The following is a 24,885-nucleotide window of genomic DNA, read 5'->3' as shown; positions in this document are numbered from 1 at the left end:
CTCCTACAGTTGCTCCTGCTACTACTACTTCTACTACTATTACTACAACTACTACTACATGTACTTCTACCACTGACCATGATTAAAATCTTTGTTCTGACATGGTGCAGCAAAGCTCAGCATCATTTCCCATGTTGGTGGTAATTTTTTACCTGATTGCTAAAGACAGCATGAATGTTTGTGAGCAAGCAACTAGAGGATCAACAGCTTTAACATCCTCTCTGAGGGGCCTTGTATTAAGGATAAATACTGGCCTTAGCAAAGGGTACATGTACTAGCTTACCAAGCTTACCATGTGGGAATCGAAACCAGTTTACCAGAATCCACCCCCCCCCCCCCCCCCCCGGTTTTACTGACTTATAGTGCTCACAAACAAAGAGACAAAGAGTTATTTATGCTTTTACCTATAATCACACTTTTAAAAAGTGCATTTTTATCATCTTTTAGTAATAATATGCTTCAAGTCTCCAAAAGTAACCAATGGTGAAAAAACTCTCAGCATTATCATGATTACAGTATGATGAGCAACTCTGGAAAAATTATTTTTTGTCAATTTTCTTTTCAGGGAAGATTGTTCATATGCTGATTAAAAATATGTGTAATGACTTTCCTCTGCAATTTTCATTCTTGTGCCCCATATCCTGTTTGAGATTGTACACAATTTTGTCAGCGAGGTTTGTGGCACCATGTTAGAATAGTAATGAAAATATCATTCATCCTAGAGTCTCTTCACAAGAGATGACAGGGCAAGGATTTGAGATTCTCTCGAATATAAAAAAATAGATAAAAAATAAAGAGATGTGAAAATTTAAACAAAAAAAGAAAAGCAAAACACACATGCACCAATCAGTCCTTTTCAGGACTACAATTAATTTCAAGAAAAGAATACTAATTTTCCCTGTTCATTCTATCTCGTCTTTCCATTTCAATCTTTCTGCCTGTATTTTCTCTCCCTTCTCCATATTACACATGGTAAACCGTAAACTTTCTCTACAAAACATGCACCAATATGTGATATCAAAGTCAAACGACCATATATTGGAAATTCACCCTGGCATTAAGTTGGTTTTAATTGGAGTAATAATAAAAAGAAACAGATTAGAGAGTATCTCAGGGTTACCGAGTAATGAATTTGTAAAGGTTATGATTTTGTGATGTCACAAGAGAGCAACTGCCCGATATGACATGTAATCACATCACCCCATAGTGTGATGGATCGTGATGACTCACAAAAATTAATCCAAAGCAAGTATGGAAGAAGCATTTCCATGAAAATAATATTCACAAGCACACACCAAGCTGATACAGTTGACCTTGAAAAATTGTGTCGTCTACTGGAAAATGGATTAAAGGTTAGAAAATTTCATCCTTAAACAGTGACAAAGAATAAGACGCTTATAATTTTCAATTTCTCCGATATGCATTGTTCTCAAGCTATCGATCTCTAAAGATACACATTCACATGGATTTACATTTAGAACGAAAGAGTCACAATATAAAAATACAAAGTACCTCTTTACTTCTCATACAATAATTTTTTTGGGGTAATATTCAACATTGAATATTTAGCCAACATATTCCCCTATGAATCAAGGAAGGACATTTCCAGTAAAAAAACACACACACTAGAATTTGTATAATGGATTTTTGTTTGGCTGACAGAAAGCCAAAGTTGAAGACTAAACAAGCGTAATTCATCCCAATTGATGGCATGTTCAACTGCATCAAGAATTCCTGCTTTTGGATCCAGGTCCTGATCTTTGTGCGAAAAGACAGTTTTTAGGGTATTAGTTCCTCATGACTAGACAAAGTTTTTGAAACTGGGGTTTTTTCCCTTTCAACAGGGTTAGATAACCTTGTAACTAGCTTCCAGTAAGCTATGGGTTAATCCAGGTTAAGAGTATGCACCTACATATGTAGCACAATCCTAGGATCAAACCTCCAACCTTCTACACCAACAAAAAATATTCTTAGAAGGAAAAAAAGAGTATTTTTGACAAAATAGTGTAATTTTAAAACTTTGTCTCAACGTAACAATCACAGCCTGTTGTAGTGAGATTGGTGAAAAACATGTGAAATGACCCTACTTGAAAACTTGATATTTCACCCTTTTAAACATGTGCTCGCAGGCAAGAATTTACTTGTTATTTTCCTGCAACAAGTTCCTGGCCCAACAGTGATTTTTTTACCAGTCTGGGACTGTCAGTCCAGCGCTGGTGTCACGTGCTGTGTATAATACATACTCCATGATCGGAAATTAAAAAAAAAGTAACAAATCATACAAAAAAGTATTGGTGTATTCATAGCAGTAAGGAGGAATACTAAAAAAAGGAACAGTTGGCACGTCTGTAGGATGTACAAGGACATGCATCAATCAAAGAAGGTTCTCCACTGCTGACGCCCTCTTGAAGCAATGGAGGTCCTCTTCAATCTCACTATCACGTCTGACCAAGAGAAGGCTTTAACCACAAGCTCAGATCTTCGCTCTTCCCAGATGGTGGACGACTGAAAAAGGAAATAGAAGAGAAAGGATTAATACCTGACCTGAAACGACCAACTAAAAATAACACAAAGAATTTGGTGGACTTTAGAAACTACTGGTTACTCTTTCATGGGTGCTAAATCAATTTCTCAGTCATTTCTATTCCTGTCAGCTACAGCTAAAATCTGATCTTTACAGATTATACTTATCACTTTCAAAAAGCACCAATTGACAATTTAAAAAAAAAAGTTGTATTAGGGTTATAGGAAATGCACTCTCACTATTTAAAAGACGGCACAAAGTAATTAACATCCACACATTTCTATGAAGCTGCCCTTGGGGAAACATTGTGTCGATGTCAAATCATAGAAACTTTGCATCAATAAAATATGATAACTTTGCTAACTTGTTCCCATGGAAATGATATTAATGGAAAAGTAAAATGGTAAGTAATATGGCATGAAGCCAAGCAGTTTCAATAAAGATTGGGGCTTGCATCTTGAAATAAGATAGAAATATGACATGACAGCTGTATACATATCATATACCATTAGTACATTTACACACATGCAATGTACATTGTATCATTGGACTTTCAGTACTAAATTGTAGATATAAAGAAGGAGCACGAGGAGAAGGAAAGGGAAGAAGAAAAGAAGGGGAAAAGGAGAACGAAGAAGATGGACAGCAAGGGAGAGGAAAAGAGTAAAGAGGAAGAAGAATTAGAAGAATAATAAAAGGACAGCAGAAGGATGATGTTGAGGTGGAGAAATAGAAGATGGGCACAGGATTGAAGGGGAGAGGAAGTAGAAAGAAAAGTTAAGGAAAACAGGGACAAGGAACAAATTAGACATGTATGCACTCTTTGCACGCTGAATTAATTTTTTTGGGAAAGTACTGACAATTGTTTCCGTGTAATTTTCTTTAATTCAAGATAGCAATATTGCACCAATAACACTTATTATCATATATACATGTAGATGTTATTTAAGAGCTGCAGCTTTTTATTAGCTTATCTAATTTGAAGAGGGGAGAAAACTAATCGATTGTTGATTTTAATTGTATGAATGTGCAAAATTGCAACATCAGCGAGCAAAGGTTTAAAGGTTATCATCAATCAGTGCACAAATTAAGGCATTCTCTATGGTGAGATTATTTTGTCTAGACACTGCAATATATCAATTCAGAGGAGATTTCTCAAAATATTGAATTAGTCTATTAAACAATTAGATGTTATGCTATCAAATAGCGATGTGTATATAATTTTTCTAGCACTGCTTCATAAGAAAAAGGCAGAACTTCAAAAGCCTTCTTCTCCTCCTTCTTCTTCTCCTCCTCCCCTCCTCCTTTTTTCTCCTTTTCCTTTTCCTTCTTCTTGTTCTATTCTTCCGTCTTCTTTCTTCTCATTGTTATTGTGCAATTATCTTTATCATCATCATCACCATCATCATCATCATCATCATCAACTTGTTATTTATTCTTGGTCTTCAAAATCATCTACATGTATAGGAAAGGATTAAAAGTATTCTAAAAGAAAGGGTCATGTAGGTTAGTTTATGGTGCCTGTTTTTTGTCTTTTGATTTTCACAATTGTCCATCCTACCTCATCAAATCAGATAAACAGTGAATCAATGGTTAAGAAACACAAAACATAAGAGCGATCTGGCAGCCTATAACAGGCCTATACCATGCCTACATTGTCTTGCCAATACTAAGACTTCTCATGCTGGAGAACGGCAAATCGAGTCTCTTCACTGATGACGCAAATGAATGCAAAATAAATGGGGAAAATAAACAAGACACATTGCGCAGTAATATACATAGATCAAATGATTACTGTTGATGACGCAACCAATTGCTTACCCGAGAGTGTTACAAACATTACCAGGGGTGTGAGTGGTCACAAATAAAAAGATCTGAAAAAAGCTGAGGAGTGGTGAAAAAGTCTGAAATAGAACGAGCTCCCATTCTTTTTGTACAGAGGAAAGCCAAAAAAAGCTGAAATTAAGCTAAAATCAAAACAAAAAAATCTGAAATCAGATAAAAATCTGAACTCTCACACCCCTGAATTATTTTGCGATACAACGTTTCTCAACACTGCATTGCATTACCCTGGCTTCAGCATAGCTACCCTAAGCTATTGTTCAAGTATTTAACTCTTCATGCGTTCACCTGTAAACCCCCTGTGTGTTGCATTATTTTAGGGTCTCATTCACATTCGTGCCATGAGTCACAGACTCCAAACAATAAACCTGGCCATGGTATTGTTTGTGAGGAGGGTCTTTATTGATTTTATCCTCTCCTTTTTCAATGAAGTTCCTGGCTGTGATCAGGATGTATTGATTTTTTGGGAAGATTCTGTAATTTGTAAACTCCGATAATCCGTCGAACGCTAAAGTAATGTCGCACGCGCGATCGATCGATCCGTACTCATGTACGGTACATACAAAAACGCCAGGCTATACATCATAGCTAGGCACGTTCCGGGGCATGCAATTGTTCGAAAAACAATGGGACAGGGGACGTCTATGGGAAATGTGTGGTTGTGCAAAAATGCGAACGAAACACGCCTACGGATGTGCAATAATGCGAACGTAACGCATGAAGAGTTAAGGGTACCCATTTACGACACCTGGGTGGAGAGTGGCAAATGTGGATAAACACCTTGTCAAATGACACAAGTGCTGTGGTGGGATTTGAACCCCATACCTAGTGGTTCAAAGATCAGAGACTAATCAACTGAGCCATAATAAATAAAGTACAATGTAATTGTGTTCTTAACCAAACTATTCTTTTCACTACACTTTACACAGACCAGTATTTTGAATAGTTTTCATTACCAGCCATATCCATCCCACCAACAATTTGATTTGCATAAAAAGAGAAAATTTGAGCATAGGCCTATCACAGAAAATTTCATCAAAATCACATGTATTTCAAGGAAGTTAGAATAGCTCACATATTTTCACAAAAGTTACGACAGAACAGTGACTTAATGCAACTAAGGACACCAATGACATGATGCACAAATTTCTCTTTCGTTTTTTTATTGAATGAAATACAGAATGAAAAATTCATTTTTTTCCTCTGATGATAGTGAACAGAGTTTAAATGAAATTCACATATGAAATCCACATTACATGAACTTATCGTAAATGAAATGCTGATTGTATAACACTATCAACTCTTATAATTGCATATCAGAAGAGATGTGCATACATATATGTAAACCATTTTGCATGAAAATAATCAATGGACCCTGACAATAACATTTTTCTTCTTTTTGGGTTGAGGAATGAGACCAACTTGTTGATGCTGGTGATTTTTCACCTCATTGCTATAAAGAAGGCATGAATGCTTGTAAGCAAGCAATGAGAGGACTGACGGCTTAAGGTCCTTTCCAGGGGACCTGGTAATGAGGAAAAATGCCTTACCAAAGGGGAAATCGAATCCGGGTTACCGAAATCCAAAACCCTGCTCTACCGACTGAACTATTGCGCCTCCCTGCTTAAATAGAAAATTGAAGGAATTCTGTTGCAATCAAGAATAGCTGGTAGAGCTGGATTCATGAAAATCATGGACCGTCTCCAGAGAGTCGTTGTCCAGAAATGAAGGAATATAAGCTCCTTACCTGTCATAAGATTTCTTGGAGAGGAATTTATTCAGGATATCATCTGGATCACTGTCACGATCTAGATAATGAAATGATCAAACACAAAATCTTAAGATTAGTAATGATAGCATGGCATAAAGATAGAAAATACCCAAATTACCATATATTTCTTTAATCATTACTTAATATTATTCATTTGGTCATTCATTATATCCTGGTTTGTTTATTGTCTTTCATTGCCTTTATTTATTCTCAACAAATAAAAGTGTGCAATTTCAGAAAGTTTGTATAAGAGTAGAAGAGTCCTTTGTAAATCGTCATAGATGAGACAATGAAACAGGCAAATTTTTCACAAAAAGTGTGACTTGAGCACCTTCTTCTGCACAGGAATTCTCAATTCCATATCTAATTAATCTATATTCTCATTGATTAATATGCAGCAGCAAGTGTTCACTGGGCATAATCTACATGTACATGTAACCAATGATCTAATGCATTACTGAATACAATAAACAAGTAATCTGAGAGCAACTTTTATACCTTGGTCACATTTGCTCTACGGCGGCCGTAGGCAAGTCGAAAACAGGCGTTTTATCAATTTTTATTCAAACCACCTATATCTAGTTGGTACAAAAATGTTAAAACGGCCGTTTTCGACTTGCCGTATGGCTGCCGTAGAGCAAATGTGACCAAGGTATAAGTCATTAATATCTCTTTGTGAAATAGCCCCCAGTGGTCCATTGCAGAAAGAGTTGCATTTAAACACAAGTCAAAAAATCAATTGCAAGTCCAACATGCGCGCTGCTGATTGGTTGAAAATTTAGAGTTGCGTTTGATATGCAACTCTTTCTGCAACGGGCCCCTGATCTATTGCAAATGAATGGAGATGGAACATACCATGTAGTGTCTCTATGGCATCACTTCTGGCCTGGCTCTTGGCTATGATTTTATCAAGATCATCGTTGTCGAGACGAGACACTGATCGTCCAGTCTAGAGATAAATGATACAGTTAGATTCAATCAGAAGATTAGTGACGTTAACACCACATTACTTTATTACTTTAAAAGACTTGTTCTGCAATGAAATAGACTCAAGTGACAAGCCCTGTAACATTCTAATGTCCAGTTCCCTGTAACACAAAGCATACAGATATTATCAATATCTAAACAAATATCTCCCCAAAACCATGTACATAACAGTTACAATTGATTTTGAATTGATGGTAACTCTACAGATACAGTGTCAAGATATGGCAGTAGGCTGACTTTAAATGAACCATGTGCAGAGAGTGAGATTATTCTACCCTTTCAAAGCCAAGAAAGCGGTTTGAGGTTTGATATCATTTGATCTACTCCTCAGATAGTCTGTAACCACCTGGGCTAAATTACCATTTGGTCTACACTACATTTTCTCAAAACCCATTGGCCTGTATTCCGAACTAGGCTTTAAATTAAACCATGGTTTAAAGATGTGGTTTAACTATGGAGAGCCAATTGGGGCACAAATCCCTAACAGCACACATCCAATTTATTAATTCATATGACACCCGAATTGTCAGGGAATGATAACTGAAGTATTTTGAAGTATTTTCCATCATTATGAAAACAAAATAGTAAACACAAGTAATATACAATATAAACAGAATGTTAGAATTTTTGGCTACCCATAATTTTAGCACAGACTCAGACCATGGTCTAAGTTAAACCTGACTTCAGAATACTGTCCACTTAGTATTACTCCCATATGGTCTTATGCCAAGTTAATCTAATTTCTACTGTGTCCTTTGCCAAACAAACATCTGGTTCATAAACATTCACTGGACCATAAAAGTGGATATAAGCATAGCCTAAGAGGAAATTAGACGAATTGTTAATGGACTGTTAAAGGTAATTAGACCAACTGGTTAGTAGATGAACTGGTATACAAATAATGAATGTTTATGAGTGCAATAGACAGAATACTTTATGAGGTGAAAGATGAAATGATCCATTTAAACGAGACGTAGCCGAGTTGAATGGATCATTGTTTCATCTTTCACTGAATGAAGTATTCTATTGCAAGAATGAAGAAACATTCATTATTTGGTTTATATGACACCTAAAAATTTATTATTTTTTTTCATATGAAATTAATAAATTTCAATGCAAAACATGCTCAAGCAGTGCGAGTTCAGTCTGTTGATTGTTACGTCATTACAACATGCGCACTGCTGGTGCCTGCTGCAGCTGAACGATATCAAACAACCAACCAAATCACAAATGTAGGTGTCCTTTGACTGTAGATGAATGAGGATTGACCATGTTGGATGGGGCCAAACAAAAAGTAAATTCATTCTCCCCCCACGGTCCACCGAAGAGACTAACCTTCCTGGGCTGCCTATCGACAGGCGAGGGCACTGCACTGCTGCGTGTTGGACGAGATGCCGTCTTGGGCATCTGAGCCTCTCCGCTGTCTATACCGATGAAAGCGCTATCCGAGTCAAGCGGAATGGCAGGAGATCCCTGGATAAAAAAGGCATTATAATTTAAACAAACATTCATTTCAATACATCATTTAATAATTATTACAGGTAATATATTTTGTAGATACTAAAATGAAAATAAAACAGAAAAGAGGATCACTAAAAACAATTTCATTAAAGGGGAAAAAGTAAAGACACTGACTTAACTGGAAGTAATGACGATGCCACTCATATGCAAATGCACTATAATAATAACAATAACAATAGCCAATTTTTATATAGTGCTTTTCCCAGAATGGCTCAAAGCGCATTACAGCAGATTATTATCCCAGTCATTGCACAAAAAGTGCACAATTTCCACTCCCTGGGGAGCATTCCTTGCATTCATCGCAGCCTCATTATGGCGCTGGCAAATTCAAACATACAATATCTTTCACATCCTACCGGGTACCCATTTAGCATGACCTGGGTCGAGAGTGGCATAGTGTGGATTAACCCCTTGCCAAAGGACGCTAGACCGCGGTGGGATTCGAGCACACGACCCTCTGTTTACAAGGCCACTACACCACGGCTCTTCCACTACATGTATAAAGTAAGAAATATACTATTTTCACATACTAATATACTTCTTCCATGAAGTATGTCTACTGCTATCATTACTACTACTTCTACACAGCTACATACACTTCTTCTACAATGTACTTCTACTACAATGAATTCAATGCAATCCACTGAGGCTGCCTCAGGGGATATTAGGAGCCGCAGGGGAGCGTGCCATGCAAGATGTTGACTTGTCAGGTGTTTATTTTAGCACCAGATGGTGTTGATATTAATATAATTACAGGTAATGTATTTTGTAGATACTATAATGAAAACAGAAAAGAGGATCATTTAAAACAATTTCATCAAAAGGGGAAAAGGTAAAGACCGTGACTTAACTGGTAGTAATGACTATGCCACTCATATGCTAAAGCACTATAAAGAAACATACTATGTCACACTTTTCAGATAGTACTAATCCTACTTCTTTCATTAAATCCTTCTACTGCTATCATTACTACTACACAGCTATTTTTTCTACTTCTTACTATGAATTAAAATCAATCCACTGAGGCTGCCTCAGTGAACATTAGGTGCTGCAGGGGAGCATGCCATGCAAGATGTTGACTTGTCAGGTGTTATTTTAGGATCAGATGGTGTTGATATTAACAGAATTGATAATAAGGGCACCAAAGTCTGACAGGTTGGCATCTGAACGGAGATCAGCTCTTATGGCAACCGTCCATGTTCTTTTAGCATGGCCCTTTTTACAGGTTTTTTTTTATCTTGCTATAATAATAATATTCCGCATTTATATAGCGCTTAATACATCGGAACGACGTCTCTAAGCGCTTTACAGACATATTATTACCCCGGTCATCGGCTCCTTACATGCCCGCATACAATGTATGCACCTTCTCCACTCCCTGGGGAGCATTCCAACAAGAGTTCCAAGACTCAATTGCTAGGCATACTACATATAGGCTTTCACATCCTACCGGGTACCCATTTAACACCTGGGTGGAGAGTGGCAAAGTGTGGATTAATGCCTTGCCAAAGGACGCTAAGCCATGGTGGGATTCGAACACATGACCTTCTGATTACAAGGCGAGAGTCAGAACCGCTACACCACGACGCTTCCACACATTGCTATACAATTGTTAATATATAATATCCTAAAAAGTTATGTTTCTTAAATGTATTTTACTGGACAGCATCTTCTCCTAAAAAAGGAAGTGTCCAGGGCGTATTGTTTCATGTCTTTTAATGTGCAGATTTGCCAATAAATGATGAAATAAGAAAAAAAAATCCATGGACTTCTACAACTACCACTACTACATGTACTTCTACCAGATCGCCTTTTCATGAAGCTAAGAGTGACTTTAAGAACGACTGATGATCTTTTCTAGTGGTAAATGGTACATATCAAAATGTTCATTGGTGATGGTTTAGCATGTAAGGAAGGATCAAAGGTCCTTCTTAAAGTCGCTCTAGTACGGACAGCTTTATGAAACACCCACCAGTATAAACAGTGAGTTAGAAACTTTAGATTGCCACTTACTTCACATGAATGGAGATGAAATGGAAATACTTACTCTCCCAATATCTGAGATTCTTGGAATATCATTAGTAGTTGCCTTTCTTCCTGTAAATGAATTAAATGAAATTGTGAGCATGACATATAGGTACGTACTGCGGAGGCATTACATCCTCATCACAGAATCAATTCTTCTGATTTTATGTTTGTAATTTTTGCATACAGTTGAGGAAAATGATTTATTATATGATTGCATATTATATCACTGGCTGTCAATCAAATGGTCAATAATTGAGATATATGCACACATAAATGCATTAAAGCAAAGTACATTTATACCCCTTTCATAAACCCAATTAGGCGGCTAATAGCAGCATAATTTGGTCGTAAAATTGGAGGAGGACAAGAGTTATCCGCATTACTCTGATGCTGCTATTATCCGCATAATAGCAGCATCGGGACAAGATTTTGAGTTTATGAACGCATTTCCAAATAATGCTGATAATTGCCATGGTGCGGTTACAAGGTCACCCTTTCCAACACAACCGCATCGGAGGGGGCGTGTCCAGTTGTCATGACGATTATCCGCCTTTTTCAGGATGGGCGCTCGTAAAAATAATGCGGCTTATTTTCGGAGTTTGTGAACGCAATTTTTATTGAATTATCCGCATTACTCTTAGGCGGCTAATTGGAGGATAGGTTTATGAAAAGGGTTTTAGTTGGATGTGGATCAACCACATCCTACATGTAAAATGTGCAACATTTTTGTTTTATCATTTACAGCAGCAAAAACTAATCATTCCATTCATATGTAATGTTATATCAGAACCAATATACATGTATGGACAGAAAAACTTAAATGATCTGCTTAGTGCACATTGATACAGGATTGTGTAAGTCTAATCTACTTCATGTAATGGAAAAGAAAACTAAAACTAAATGCAAGATGAAAGAAAAGCAATATTCATATGTATACAAGCTATACAAAAAAATGCCATGTTCAGTCGGGCATCATAACACAAGCCAAGCAATTGATCTTACAGTTGAGTTGTATGATTGATTTGAAATACATTGTAATGATCAATGCAACTAGCTTAAGAATTAACCCGATGATCAATTTCCAGGCTCAGTGAAATTGGGTCCTGAACACTCAAATGCTGTATGTATTTCTATCAAATACAATTCTAGCTGGCTTATGCCCCCCCCCCTTGAGAGGCACAATTAAAATTTGTTATTTAAAAATGCCATTTTTTTCGCTCATCAAAATTTTCCTCAGAAAAATGTGCCCCCCCTTGGAAAATCCTTTGTCCCTCAAATCAAATATTGTGCGTATCCCCCAACCCCCCCCCCCAAAAAAAAAACACACACACAGTAGTAGTACAGTATAATATAATAAACATTAATTTGCTGTGATTACATTACATAATACACAAATACATGCATCCATAACCATGGCTGAGTGATTATGGGGATAATAAGGCTGTGTTGAATAATGATGCACTATAAACATTTTTTTTTTTTGGGGGGGGGGGTTGGGTATAGCATGATATTACAAGATGAATAAAGTGGAGAAAAGTAACTACAGTGAGTGCTGTACACTACACTTCAATTCAGAAAATATAAGTTTACCTTTTCCATAGACTGTTAAAAGTGATAGACAAAAAAGGAGATAGCCAGTGATGAGAAGGGGGAAGGGGGGGGGGAGAGAAAAAGAAAGAGATAAAACCAATCAAATTGAAGTTAGTATAGACACCAGTGCACACAAGAAATCAAAATATCACTGAATCACTCTATTAGGCTTCTTACAAGTTAAATTCGTTAATTAAAATTTATAATAAATGATTAATTAATGTTAGCATCTAAGCAGACAAAATGCTATACCAGATGTCAAAAAAGTGAAGTGGTAGATTTTTATTGGCATTATTGATTACAGCATCCAAAACAGAGACAACGAAACCACATTCATTGAAATTGATAATGAATAAATAGAATAAAACTTTTCATGGCAAAGTACTGTAAAGCTAATGTTCTGCTTTTAGGAGGTTTACTATCTACATGTACAGTAATGAATGAGAGGGCAGCGTTATAAATCACATGCAAATTAATTGCAAAATGAGGTAATGAATTTTAAGCTTAAAAGACATAATTTGCAGAAAGTAATTTTGAAATGTATTTACATTCCTTGATTCATCCGACCAATACAATTTAAAGTGTGGAAATGAAAGCATGTACAGTATTAAAAGCGAAAAGGCACTCTTTTCATATTATGCCACTCACGCATTTCAGAGTACATAACATGTGCCAACGATGCCCATTATCATGATGCTTGTATTGTATGTCACCAACTTGTTACACAACAAAATACAAAATAGCATGGGCAGCAGGGGAGGATTTGAAAAAAATTAAATGCAGATTGCAGATAAGGATTAATCAATAAAATCAGATTAAGGAATAATCTATAGAACTACATGAATAAGAGAGATCCCACAAAAATTGTAGTGTTTAACTGGAATTTGAAAACACTTTGAAAAGAAGCACCGTGGTTGATGCATGGTTTCGACCATCAATTACGTTTTCGCCGACACATCTCCAGGTTTATAAACACAAATCAATGTAGTCTCAATAAGGACGCAACCCAAGCAAATGTATTGTGAAACACACGATTCAAAGTTAGAACATTTGCAGATAAATACATGTGTCTCAGCAAAAGGTCAGATTTTCAAGAGGTGCAGGCACACACTCATTGGTGCAGAATAACTGATAAAATTCTGGTCTTACGTTGAGGTTGCGGATTGGTAAGTTCAGGACTTTTATACTCATTGTTGATGTTCATATTATCCTCTGAACGAAAATATGCATGATAAACTGAACGCATTAGGAGGAAGATAAATGAATAGCATGGTTTATTGCAGAAGGGGGATAAAAAGATGAATATACTGTAAATTATTGTAGCAATGAATGAATTATATCAAGAGAGGCATTAATTTCTATTAAAGAGAGGCATTCTTTATTTAGGCATTTTGGCATGCCCTTGAAATTCAATTTAGGTTAAAATCAAAATTAAGAGTTGATTTTTTTTTAAACGGTGCTGTCAGCTAAAAACAAACTAACCTATTCACAGTATTTTGCATAGATTATCAGTGCACATTCTATATTGGAAGGCTGAATTTCAATAATCCTTTTATATCAAAATGTACCAATTGAATTGTGATATACATTTAAAACATCACCAAATAGTCAAATTTCTCACACCAAAATACATAATTGATATTTTTGAACAACAAATTTGAGGATTCACTTTTCCTAATGCTTGCAATGAAACACGAGCTATATGATCTGACACATTTCGCTTGGAGGTCTGTCAATGTTTAGTTTTGTAAACACGTCACCCTGAAAAATAGAATGAATGCCTCTCTTCAACAGTTCCTATTAAAGCCACAAATAAAATAGAGAAAGAAGCCCAGATGGTCCTAGCGAAGCTCTACTATAATAGAAAGCTTTGAAAAGCATGCATGCAAGGGGCTAACCTTTCCGCATCGCTTCTAATTTCTCTTGCTGTGCTCTCAACAGTGCCCTCTGTTGAGCCTCGAGGGTGACATCAGAGTCGGGTTTGTGAGGATAACTCTCCTTCACTTTTTGTCTCGTTCTAGAGCCACCTTTTGAAAGGTTGTCAGGGTAAAAGAAGGGTGTTGATGTTTTCTTTTTTTCGAAACATACATTTTTTTTTAAAGGACAAGTCCACCCCCAACAAAACACTGATTTGGATAGAAAGAGAAAAATCAAACAAGCATAACACCAAAAATTTCATCAAAATCGGATGTAAAACAAGAAAGATATAACATTTTAAATTCCGCTTAATTTCTCCAGACAGTTGTATGCACATCCTGTTTAGTATGCAAATGATGGGACCGATGACATCACCCACTCACTATTTCTTTTGTATTTTTATATGAAATGTAAAATATTTTGATTTTCTCGTCAATGTCATGTGAAACAAAGTTTCATTCCGCCCTAACCACGTGGAATTCCATTATTTTAAAATTTTCTGGTTCAAGCAAGGGGGTCGTAATTGTCAAATTCATAAAAATTGAAATATTGTATAATTCAAACAATAAAAAACAAAAGAAATGAGTGAGTCACATCATTGACTCTCTCATTTGCATATCTTCAAACAGAATATAGAACTGTTTCGTGAAAAATAAGCAAAAATTTAAAATGTCATAACTTTATCATTTTACATCCGATTTTGATAAAGTCTTTGGCATTATTCATGTTTGGTTTTTCTCAATTTATCTAAATCAGGGGTGTGAGTGGTCACAAATAAAACAATCTGAAAATAGCTGAAGAGTGTTGCAAAAGTCTGAAATAGAAAGAGCTCCCATTCTTTTTGTACAAAGGAAAGCCCCCAAAAATCTGAAATCAGAGTAAAATCTGAACTCTCACACCCCTGCCAAACCAACTTTTTTTTTCTGGGGTGAACTTGACCTTTAAGGGTTACACTCATTTGCGAAAAGATACTCTACTTTCCACCTGCTCCTCTCTCTATTTCCCTTGCACCTCTATTCACTTTTCCTTTAGACTTTCTAAATCTCACTACATGGTGTACCACAAACCACTTCCGGGATACAGATCAAAAGTTAACAACTAAATTCAAGACAAAAACAGTCTTCAATATCAAGATTAATTGTTCCAACATTATCATACATCTAGAGCTATATGTAATGAATTCTGCTAGATTTGGGGTCAACCAAAACTAAAGTTAAATCTATGTCATAATAGAATCTAGTACATAAAGGGCATAAACCTCATAAGCTGAAAATCACATATAATCAAACAAGTAGGATGTGCATTAGCAAACGACGACTATACTGCAGTATACCCCCTTTTTATAGATCCCTCAACAAAGCTTATTACTTTTGCATAAGGCATGTTCTCAACTTACTTCGATTTTTCAGCCCATCAAAGTCTTCCGCCGCTTGATGCGTCATGTTTCTCATAACGGCTACGCTCCCCTTGTGTCTGGCCAACTCAAAGACATCAACCTGAGGGCTCCCTCTACGGGGTGCATGAGCAGCCTTTGGCAATGGATTGTATGGGTCATACTATATAAGACGGTGAAAAATACAAGAGATTATTATGGCCACCCTTTACAAAGCCCATGAGCAGCATTTGGCAATGGATTGTATGGATCTTACTGTACTCAAGATGAAAAAAAAAATGTTTCTTGAAAATTATGGACTTCCTTTACATGGCGCATGAGCAACCTTTGGCAACGGATTATGCAAATCAGTGGCAGAAAGTGACCAGGAGGAGACAAAGCATTGGAGGGGCACAGCATTGTTTACAAATAATACAGTGCCCCTCCCATCATTGTCTCCTCCGGGTCATGGTCCGCAACTAGTGCAAACCATACTCTATTATAGAATGTAAAACACAATAAAAACCTTGTTAAAATTAATCAAAAATATGCTTTATGCGACATGTGAGCAGCTTATGGCAGTGGATTTTGAAGATTTCTTTGTGTGCATAAGTACTACTGTACTACCTTGTAGTCATTTTTCCTGAAGTCCTCTGCCAGGAAGTGTTGCTCAGGGCTGACAAGAATGGTCTTAGTATTATTCTAAGTTATGGGTTTGGGGTTTTAAGAGAGTACTATAGGATTTTTAAACATGCTTCTTGCAAATTGTGGACACCCATTCTTGCTGCCACAAGTACAATCATGTAGCCTATGGTATTAGATTGTTTGAATCATACACTACATGTATTTGATGGTGAAGAACAAGAGAACCAACTTCTTGAAGATATCAAAGGCACACCCAGCAAAGGCCATAAAGATGATGATTTTATTTCAATTTAACACTATTGAATTGTGTCAATCAAGAATGACAATCACTCACATCTCTATGCTTGTCTAGTTGGCTCTGTACCCTTTGCTGTTCGTAAGCCAATTGAACCCTCATAGCGGACAGCGCCCCCATCACGTTGGTATCATCCTTGGGTCCACCACGTTCCTTGGTTGACACGGCAGGTACTGGGGGCGAGGAACTCCTCTCTGATGTGCTTGGAAAGTCAGCATCATCCTAGTGAAGATAAAACAGGGAGGAATATTAATCCTTATTGTAAATCCCTCGGGTCCAGTCTTACAAAATGTTGCAATCCCCTCTATCGACATCAACTACATGTTTTTAATGGAATCTACCAATATCACAATTTTTCTGACATGAATTTTTTACCGTGTCAATTTGGAAACAAAGAGGAGCACACTAAATTGTCAACAGTAGAGGCGCACGGCCACTATGGGAGACTGTCTCCCATGAGAGAGATTATCACTATTAATAACAGAGACTTTTGTAAAGAATTTGGGTATCCAATTTCAGAGACAGTCTCCAGTTTATGGGGAGACCAATTTCCTTTGTTTTCATTTGCTGCAAAAGGATTAGCTTGGAGGAAAATAAACATGTGATGAGCAGATTCCTCATGAAAAATTACCCCTTTTCGCCGTCTACTTTTGTTTTGATAAAGATGTTTGTTGTCATCCACACCCAAAACAATCGGGCAAAACGTTGGATGTAAAAAATTCTGCTTGGGTTGGTGTTGTTTCTTTTGCAAAGCAAGTCTCCAATAAGGGAGATTGTCTCCCATATTAGAGTCTCCTACATGTATATTGGCTGAGCGCCTCTAATGGACAACAGTAAATGAATTTACATCATACTGGTACATGTATCTAGAAAACATTTTGAACAAACATGCATTTCATAGATTTGGCTGGCTTTCCAAAGCTGTGGTTGACCAAATCAACAACAACTCTTTATAGTGAGACCAGGCCAAGATAGACATGTGTGACACTGATCCAAGTCTTTATTTCTTATATTGTAATGGCCGGTCAGAAATTTTGAATAGAATTTCCCATTGGTACAGGTGCTTACAGCACAGTGACAACACTGATCAGGGGGGGGGGCAGCCACATTGTTTTATATCTCATATATCTGATACTACATGTACATGTATGTACAGTACATGGAAAAAATGATGAGCTGAGCTTTTTTTCAGCATGCCTGAATGAGCTTTAACTCATGAAAAGGAAAGAGTGAAAGAAAGAGGATCCTGGTTCAACTCTGGTTCAACCGCTGGGCCATGAACCCCTCTGTGCTAAATCATTTTCAGGGAGGGAAACGGTGCATTGTTTGTTTGAGCGTGAAATGCAAAGTTCGCACGGCATCAAGTGAGCAATACGGCAAAGTACGCATGGAAAGGGTTAATGAGGTGTAACAGCAATCAATAGAAAAACTGGGGCAATTACTCATACATGTACCATGAAATTTGCAAGAGTATAATAAACACAAAGTAGACTGACATGTAGCAAGTTAAACTTGTGTAAAATTCATGTATACTCATTTACTAAGCAACTCTAAAAACATACTTCCAGGGCATTTGATGATAAAGTTTGTCAGTTATTTTCATTTGGAACTGTTACAAGCTACTGAAATCCTGGCATCTTATTGGTTCATGATCTTATGTGGACATGGCTAGTCTCACACATTATTACTAGTGATCCCTGCATCAGATCTCGTTCCACATGCTCTCATCACAGTCTATCATGATATATCATACACAACGTCTCGCACAATGACATGGTTCAATATCCAATTTTTGTCTTCAAAGTTTCACTTTCTTTAATCCAGCAAAAGAAAAGTGATTGGAGATGCCCAAACTGAAGAGTGAACCCAGAACATGCAAAACAAGTGCCTATACAAAAACCTTACCAGTTGGTCTATACACCAACATTGTTTTGTGTACTTTCCGTTTTCTTACATCCAGTGGCCATTTTGCAATTTGGCCGAATTTCCATTTGAGGCCTCCTGAATTCATCTACATGCAGTAGGTCTGAAAACATATACATGTAGCCTATAATAACAGGTGTGTTGGCTCAGTTGGTAGAGTGTCCGTCTCACAACCGGGAGGTCAGGGGTTCAAACCCCGGCCGCATCAGACCAAAAGACGTTAAAAGATGGGAGTTGCTGCTACCCTGTTTGCCGTTCAACAATTAAAGGGATAGAGCCTTGTCGATCTGGCGCTGCCGGCCCACGATCAATTGGGCAAAGCAAATTTTGGGAGAATTTCATGTCTATTTCGAACAATAAATTATGGATATAAAGGACAAGATGAGCTGATATGAACCAAACTTTTTTTATTTCACCAAGTGCTTAAGTGCGAAACTAAGTAATTAGACTAAGTGACAGTTGGAACAAACAGTAATTAGATCATATTGATAGTAGACCATGTGGGTTTAGCCATGATGCAGTTTAGATGATCTGAGAGTTAGCAGTGCTGTACAATTAGTTAATATCTCTACAATTTATACTCATGAATATTCATGAACACTATTATATCATAACACTATAAGCCAAATACAAGTAAATGTAAATCTTATTCCAGTAATACATGTATATATATTTTTTTTTCATTCTGCCTTATACATTATACTATGCCTGTATACTCTCGGGCATGATTGGAACTACTGATGTGAGGGCACAGCAAATTGTTATTAATATCAATATGATCAAATAAACATTAACTATTAAAGCAAAGTACCTGCATATGCCCATCACGCTGAAGCTTATTCTGTAACCGCTGAGCTTTCTTGTACATTTCAGACTGAACATAAGATTACAATGGATGGAAGCAATTATTTTACATGAATATGTCCCATAAAGCAAGCATTCAGATGTACTTTCATCGCAGTTATATTACTAGCAGTGTAGAGGTAGATGCATTTGCAAATTTTATATTGGAGCTACATGCATATATCCAATCATCAATCTGAACTACATGTACATGCAACCTTTATTCAATAGTTTACTATTCCAATAATTTCAATTATGTGAAGGTACTGTAGATGCATTTGAAAATTATGGAGCTACTGACATTCAATCATCAATCTGAACTAACGTAACCTTTATTCAATAGCTTACTATTTCAATAATTTCAAAGAAATTTTCAATCAAATTACAAAAAAATTAATATGAACTACACGTAACCTTTATTAAATAGTTTACTATTCCAATAATTTCAACTAGATTTTCAATCAAATTACAAAAAAGTGTCATAGCTTGAATCATTTTCTTGTGATTTTTCCATTTTACTTCTTTAAATCTAAATCTGTGAAAAAAGTTGTACTAACTGGAAAGTTTACAACACGAAGTGTACTGTAAAACAAAAAGAATAAATAAATCCCTTAAATTAAAGCTGTCTGGGATTCAGTCATTTTGTTGGATTTTTACTTCAATATCTATCAGGCAATGATTGTCTGTTAATAAAATAGAAAAGGAAAGCTTTGTTTTCTTACTTCTTTAGAGACATTGACCAAGAAATCAACAAAGCTGTTTCCAGGTGGGCTTTCCTTTGGTGACAAATAAAGGTTAAATAAGTTCAATGAAAAAAAAAACCTTGAAGTACATGTACATTTCAAAATGAGGACTCATTCATGATGCAACATAAAGAACCTCATTGGCCCGTATTCTGAAGTCGGGTTTAATTTAAACTCAGGTTTAACCCTAAATAGACTGGGCTATTTCGAGGCCTAAGTAGACGGGGGGGGGGGGGGGGGGGGGGGGGGGCTGATTCAGCCCCCCCTTATGATCTCAGCCGTCGATCGCGCGATCACAACGAAAATTGGCACACGCGTTACCCATGGCATTATGTACAAAACATCAAATTCTGCAAAAATCTCATGTCTCATTAATTATGCTAATTTATACGTAAAATCATAAGTTTGCTCTAAATAATAAAATAATGCTCCTGAAATGCTAATTTTTGTTTGACATACTCTAGATAGGCATTTGATCAAATTGATTTTTAAAAAATTTCAAAATCACATTTATTTTCTTATGTATTCTATTGTTTTCTAAATTTCTTATGTATTTCTCTGTTTTTCAACTTTTTGTTTTTATTGTTTTTTCAAGGGAAATTGTTTGGGACTTTATTTTGACCATAAACAAGATAAAATTAATTGATTTTAAGCAGTAAAAGGAAAAATAATGATACATTTATGAATTTTGGCTAAGAACACTATTTGCATTGGATTTGTACACAAATTCACGTTTTTGAGTAATTTTGGGTCTGCATGCACTTACAAAATGTTGCGTAATTTTGGAACCGCGTACCCGGGGGTCACAATTGTGGTCTCAAAAGTTGCGCGAGACTTGAAAGTAAAAAGTCAGCGAGCGACAAGGTAAAAAAAATTTGTGCGGCAGATTTATCGCGAAAAATGTCGAGGGGGGGGCTGAATCAGCCCCCCCCCCAGTCTTTTTAGGGTTAAAGTATAGATAGCCAATTGTTGCATAAATCACTTAACAGTAGAGATATCATATTTCAGCTCATTTGGCTCTCAAATCATTCATTATTGTCTAGGAAACTTGTATAAAAAGATGATTGTCTTCATCATCGATGAATCAGGATAGAGCACAGTAAACATGAAAAACATACAACTTAGTAAAAATTTTGACACTTTTGGCTTCCCATCATTTTGCCACAGAGTTAGACCATGGTCTAACCTACCTCGAGCGAAGTTTGTGCAGGCTCCACTCCACTTCACTACCACTACACTACGCTCCAATTGTTTTTAAAGATTGTGATATTGCATGAATTTTATATTTACCCCCATAAAATCCCACCTTTGTCACTCGGAATATGCAGATCAAGTTCACTGTCTTGAAGTTAGGGTAGGTGGAGCGTAGTGTAGCGGTAGTGAAGTGGAGTGGAGCCTGCACGAATTTTGCTCGAGGTAAGTTAAACCTGACTTCAGAATAAGGGCCATAGAGTATTGACTCCAATAAAGGTGCCTTGCGGCTGGACACTGAGAGTAATTATCATATGCTGCCTGTCCTATGTCTTTGTCTGTGTGTGTCTCTCTCCCTCATCCTTCTCTGAAGTTATAACGGTAGATTTTACACCTCCAAGTATCAAACCTTATCAACATCAGATCAAACAGGCAGATTAGGGACATTAATGATAATTTGATTAAGACATTCTGTCTCAAACTATAACTCAAATAATCCAACTGAACATGCTAGGCAGATATTATCTACATGTATATTTCCTCCAAATCAATTTTCCCTACAATCACATGTACACACTGTATTTCTATGATCCTATTGATCATAAATATCCTATATGGAGTTTAAGCCTGTAGATGTAAATCAGATTCATAACAGACCACCCATAACTTTTGGTAACTTGTATGGAAAAAATAACTGAAACAATTTGCTGACAGTAAATGCAATCCTGTTACATTTTCCTTCTCAGTATTATAATTTCAGCAGATATTTGCATGCTTTCATAGTCAAGAAAGTATTCAAGGCTTCGAGCCCCAGTCGCTTCCTCACCCTTTATTGATTTTATTCACAAATCACTGTCAGCGTTAAAGATCATCGTTTCATTATTATAACCTTCCACCGACAATATCTGTATGACTTTTTTGAAGACTAATTCAAGACAATCTCCACTTACTGAGTATCTCCCATTCCTAGGACTGATATCTTCAAGCTGTGAACACAAAATAATTCCATCAAATATGACTTAAGGGAAAATACGATATCATCATAGATAATTAACCAGGAAGATGTATACATACATGCACAGGATCATCCATAGGACTGCATACACCAAGTTGGCAATTCTACATATTAGTTATCCAGTTTCCAGAATCGTATTAAAATCTATCAATTAAAAAATATATTCATCCTTTTGTGACAAATTTGGTATCAAACAAAAGAGCTATATTGTACTGTTCGTGCTTCTCTTTTTATCTTAGTACAAGTCTAATTTATTATCTACATGTAACAAAAATGAAAAAGTGGAATCCTGAGATAAACCATTGGAATATGGGAGATCATATCAGAGGGCCGTTTCATAAAGCTGCTTGTAAGTTAAGAGCGACTTTAAGAACGACTGGTGAACCTGTAGTACGGGCTAAATAATCACCAGTGAATGTCTAATGGTGAATATCACCACAAGAAAGGATCCCCAGTCGTTCTTAAAGTCGCTCTTACATGTAGCTTACAAACAGCTCTATGAAACACCCACCAGGAGTCTTTCCCTACACAAAGAGGTCTAGAAGTGCTAATTGAGCACTCAATGGACGAAATGACATCTTAAAGATGGATCGGACTGAGTAAAATGAAATATACACGTTATCAATAAAGGTAGAGAAAGTGGTTTTAAACCTTGCCACACAATGGCATTCAACAGAATGAGTGATGATGATGATTACATGATTTTGACCAAGTGGGACCAACAGACAAAGTGTCCAAGATACAGTGGCAGTGGATGAAGTGGGTTTAGACCAAGTGACATTCAAAGGAAAGAGGGTGGTATAAACAAAGCTGGTATTGCACCAGCCGGGTCTAGACCAATTGCTAAGTGACTTTGAAAAAGTGGTAATGGACTATTATTGTGGAAACTAGACCAATAAGCATCAACTGAAAGAAGGGTTCAAATCAGAAGTGGGTCCGGTTCAACAGGCATTCAATACAAAAAAAAGGTGGCACTGGTATTAGACTATTAAAGGTGGCATCGCATGAAGATAAAGTGGCAATTAAAAGTCAATGGTGATGGACTAACGAGAGATAGACTGGGGTATTTCGGGGGCTGGGAGGACTCTGGGAGAGGGAGGAGCTTTAAAGAAAATCTTGGCTGTTGTTCTCGAAGACAAAAGTTATAGGAGACTTTAAAGAAAGAGGCCATGAAACAAATCAGTGCAAACATTCCACACTGCATATTCATCGTGAAAATGTTGCGGGGGGGGGTGCTTTTAGGGTTAGTCAATAGTGGTATTGGAAAAAGTGAGAATTCATACACATACAATGTAGTACCACTTCGTGAAAATATGAATAAAGATAAAGACTCTTCAATCTGTGCAGCAACACACTGACGGGGAGTGTTAATGAATTACATATCAGGTCATCACACACAATCTTACTCTTCTCTGCTTCTCTTTCCTTCTAATAGGGGCTGGCCTGGTCTTAGACTATGGAAATCAAGTACAAGTATTTGCTCAGAATGAAACGTAAATACATATATATATACACACAAAAAGAATGACACATTTCATTGCAACTCCTAGTATAGATACAAGAAGGCCAACTTTAAATAGCTTGCATGACACCACCAAACAGAAAATAATTATATAATTATCCACAAGCATAAGGATATAACTCAGCTGCAGTAATGCAGAAAATGAAAACAATGCATTTTGTACATACTTGTACAAGCATATTTTTTTAGTTTTTTCACAACAGTGTCATAAAATCCATGTTTTAAATATTTATATAACTGCAACCACGTTGTAAAAAGAAAATAAATCAATCATTTAATGTACACTGTATACATTGACTCAGTTCTGGACTTTCGAAAAGATTACTTGCACAATACATACAGTATTCTTTCACGAGAGAAGTTGAAAGAGCTCCATCTACAGGTGGAAGTTTCATAAAGCTGTTCCTAAGTTAAGAGCGACTTTAATAACGACTGGCGATCCTTTATTGTGGTAAATGGCATATTCATTGGTGATGGTTTAGCGCGTAAGAAAGGTTCACCAGTCGTTCTTAAAGTCGCTCTTATCTTACTAACAGCTTTATGAAACGGCCCCCAGGAATATGAAGCCTTTATGAGTTCTGGCAGTAAATGAATAAATACATACATACACACACCGCTAAGACGAGACAAGGTAAAGGGCGGACTATATGTATCAATATTATGAAAGATGAAGAAGGCTTACTGATTCAATGTCTGCGATGTCTAATTCCTGCTCTGATAAACTATCCGGAGACCTCACCTGAGGCCTTGTCGAAGGCTTCTGACGGTTGCGTGAAGGAGACGGAAAGTAAAGGCATTTGCTCATCATTTCTAATTGCTTTAACACACTTACATCATGACGTGTACAATACATGCATGTCTCGATTCGTTCAGATAATCTCTTATTCTATAGTTTACATCTTGCATGGAGAAAAGGGGGGAGGTCTGGGTATCACATCAAGGGGTTGCAGGAGGGATGAACGAACAGATGACCCTCTACATGTCCATGTACCTCCTGAACTCATCTGACACTCATTTTTGTCGCATCTACTGACCAAAAAGAGCAGACTGATTCAATGGCCCGAATTCACAAAGGAGGTTTTGAAAACCCATGGTTGAGTTCATGGTTAATGCAGATTTCCTGTATAAATTACGCCTAATTTAGCGCGTGTATAAA

General features: G+C 36.7%; 1 protein-coding gene across 2 annotated transcripts in view; it reads right to left on the bottom strand.

Annotated features, from left to right (window-relative positions):
* Positions 1–160: 160 nt before the first annotated feature.
* LOC121430966 (centrosome and spindle pole-associated protein 1-like) overlaps positions 161–24,885 on the bottom strand; it is an 87,669-nt gene continuing 62,944 nt past the window's right edge. For both annotated transcript variants that reach the window (XM_041628406.1, XM_041628407.1), the window contains 14 exons: positions 24,412–24,489; positions 23,614–23,661; positions 22,143–22,178; positions 19,981–20,034; positions 19,227–19,289; positions 16,532–16,714; positions 15,577–15,736; positions 14,162–14,290; positions 12,264–12,275; positions 10,693–10,742; positions 8,460–8,597; positions 6,993–7,086; positions 6,114–6,174; positions 161–2,505 (listed from right to left, as the gene is read on the bottom strand). In XM_041628406.1, coding sequence (XP_041484340.1) covers positions 2,439–2,505; positions 6,114–6,174; positions 6,993–7,086; positions 8,460–8,597; positions 10,693–10,742; positions 12,264–12,275; positions 14,162–14,290; positions 15,577–15,736; positions 16,532–16,714; positions 19,227–19,289; positions 19,981–20,034; positions 22,143–22,178; positions 23,614–23,661; positions 24,412–24,489 — 1,173 coding nt within the window. In that variant the 3' untranslated portion in view covers positions 161–2,438. The remainder of the gene's footprint in view (positions 2,506–6,113; positions 6,175–6,992; positions 7,087–8,459; positions 8,598–10,692; positions 10,743–12,263; positions 12,276–14,161; positions 14,291–15,576; positions 15,737–16,531; positions 16,715–19,226; positions 19,290–19,980; positions 20,035–22,142; positions 22,179–23,613; positions 23,662–24,411; positions 24,490–24,885) is intronic.

This window comes from Lytechinus variegatus, chromosome 17, assembly GCF_018143015.1.
Source record: "Lytechinus variegatus isolate NC3 chromosome 17, Lvar_3.0, whole genome shotgun sequence".
NCBI classification, from domain to species: domain Eukaryota; kingdom Metazoa; phylum Echinodermata; class Echinoidea; order Temnopleuroida; family Toxopneustidae; genus Lytechinus; species Lytechinus variegatus.
This window is presented reverse-complemented; position numbering and strand designations above follow the sequence as displayed.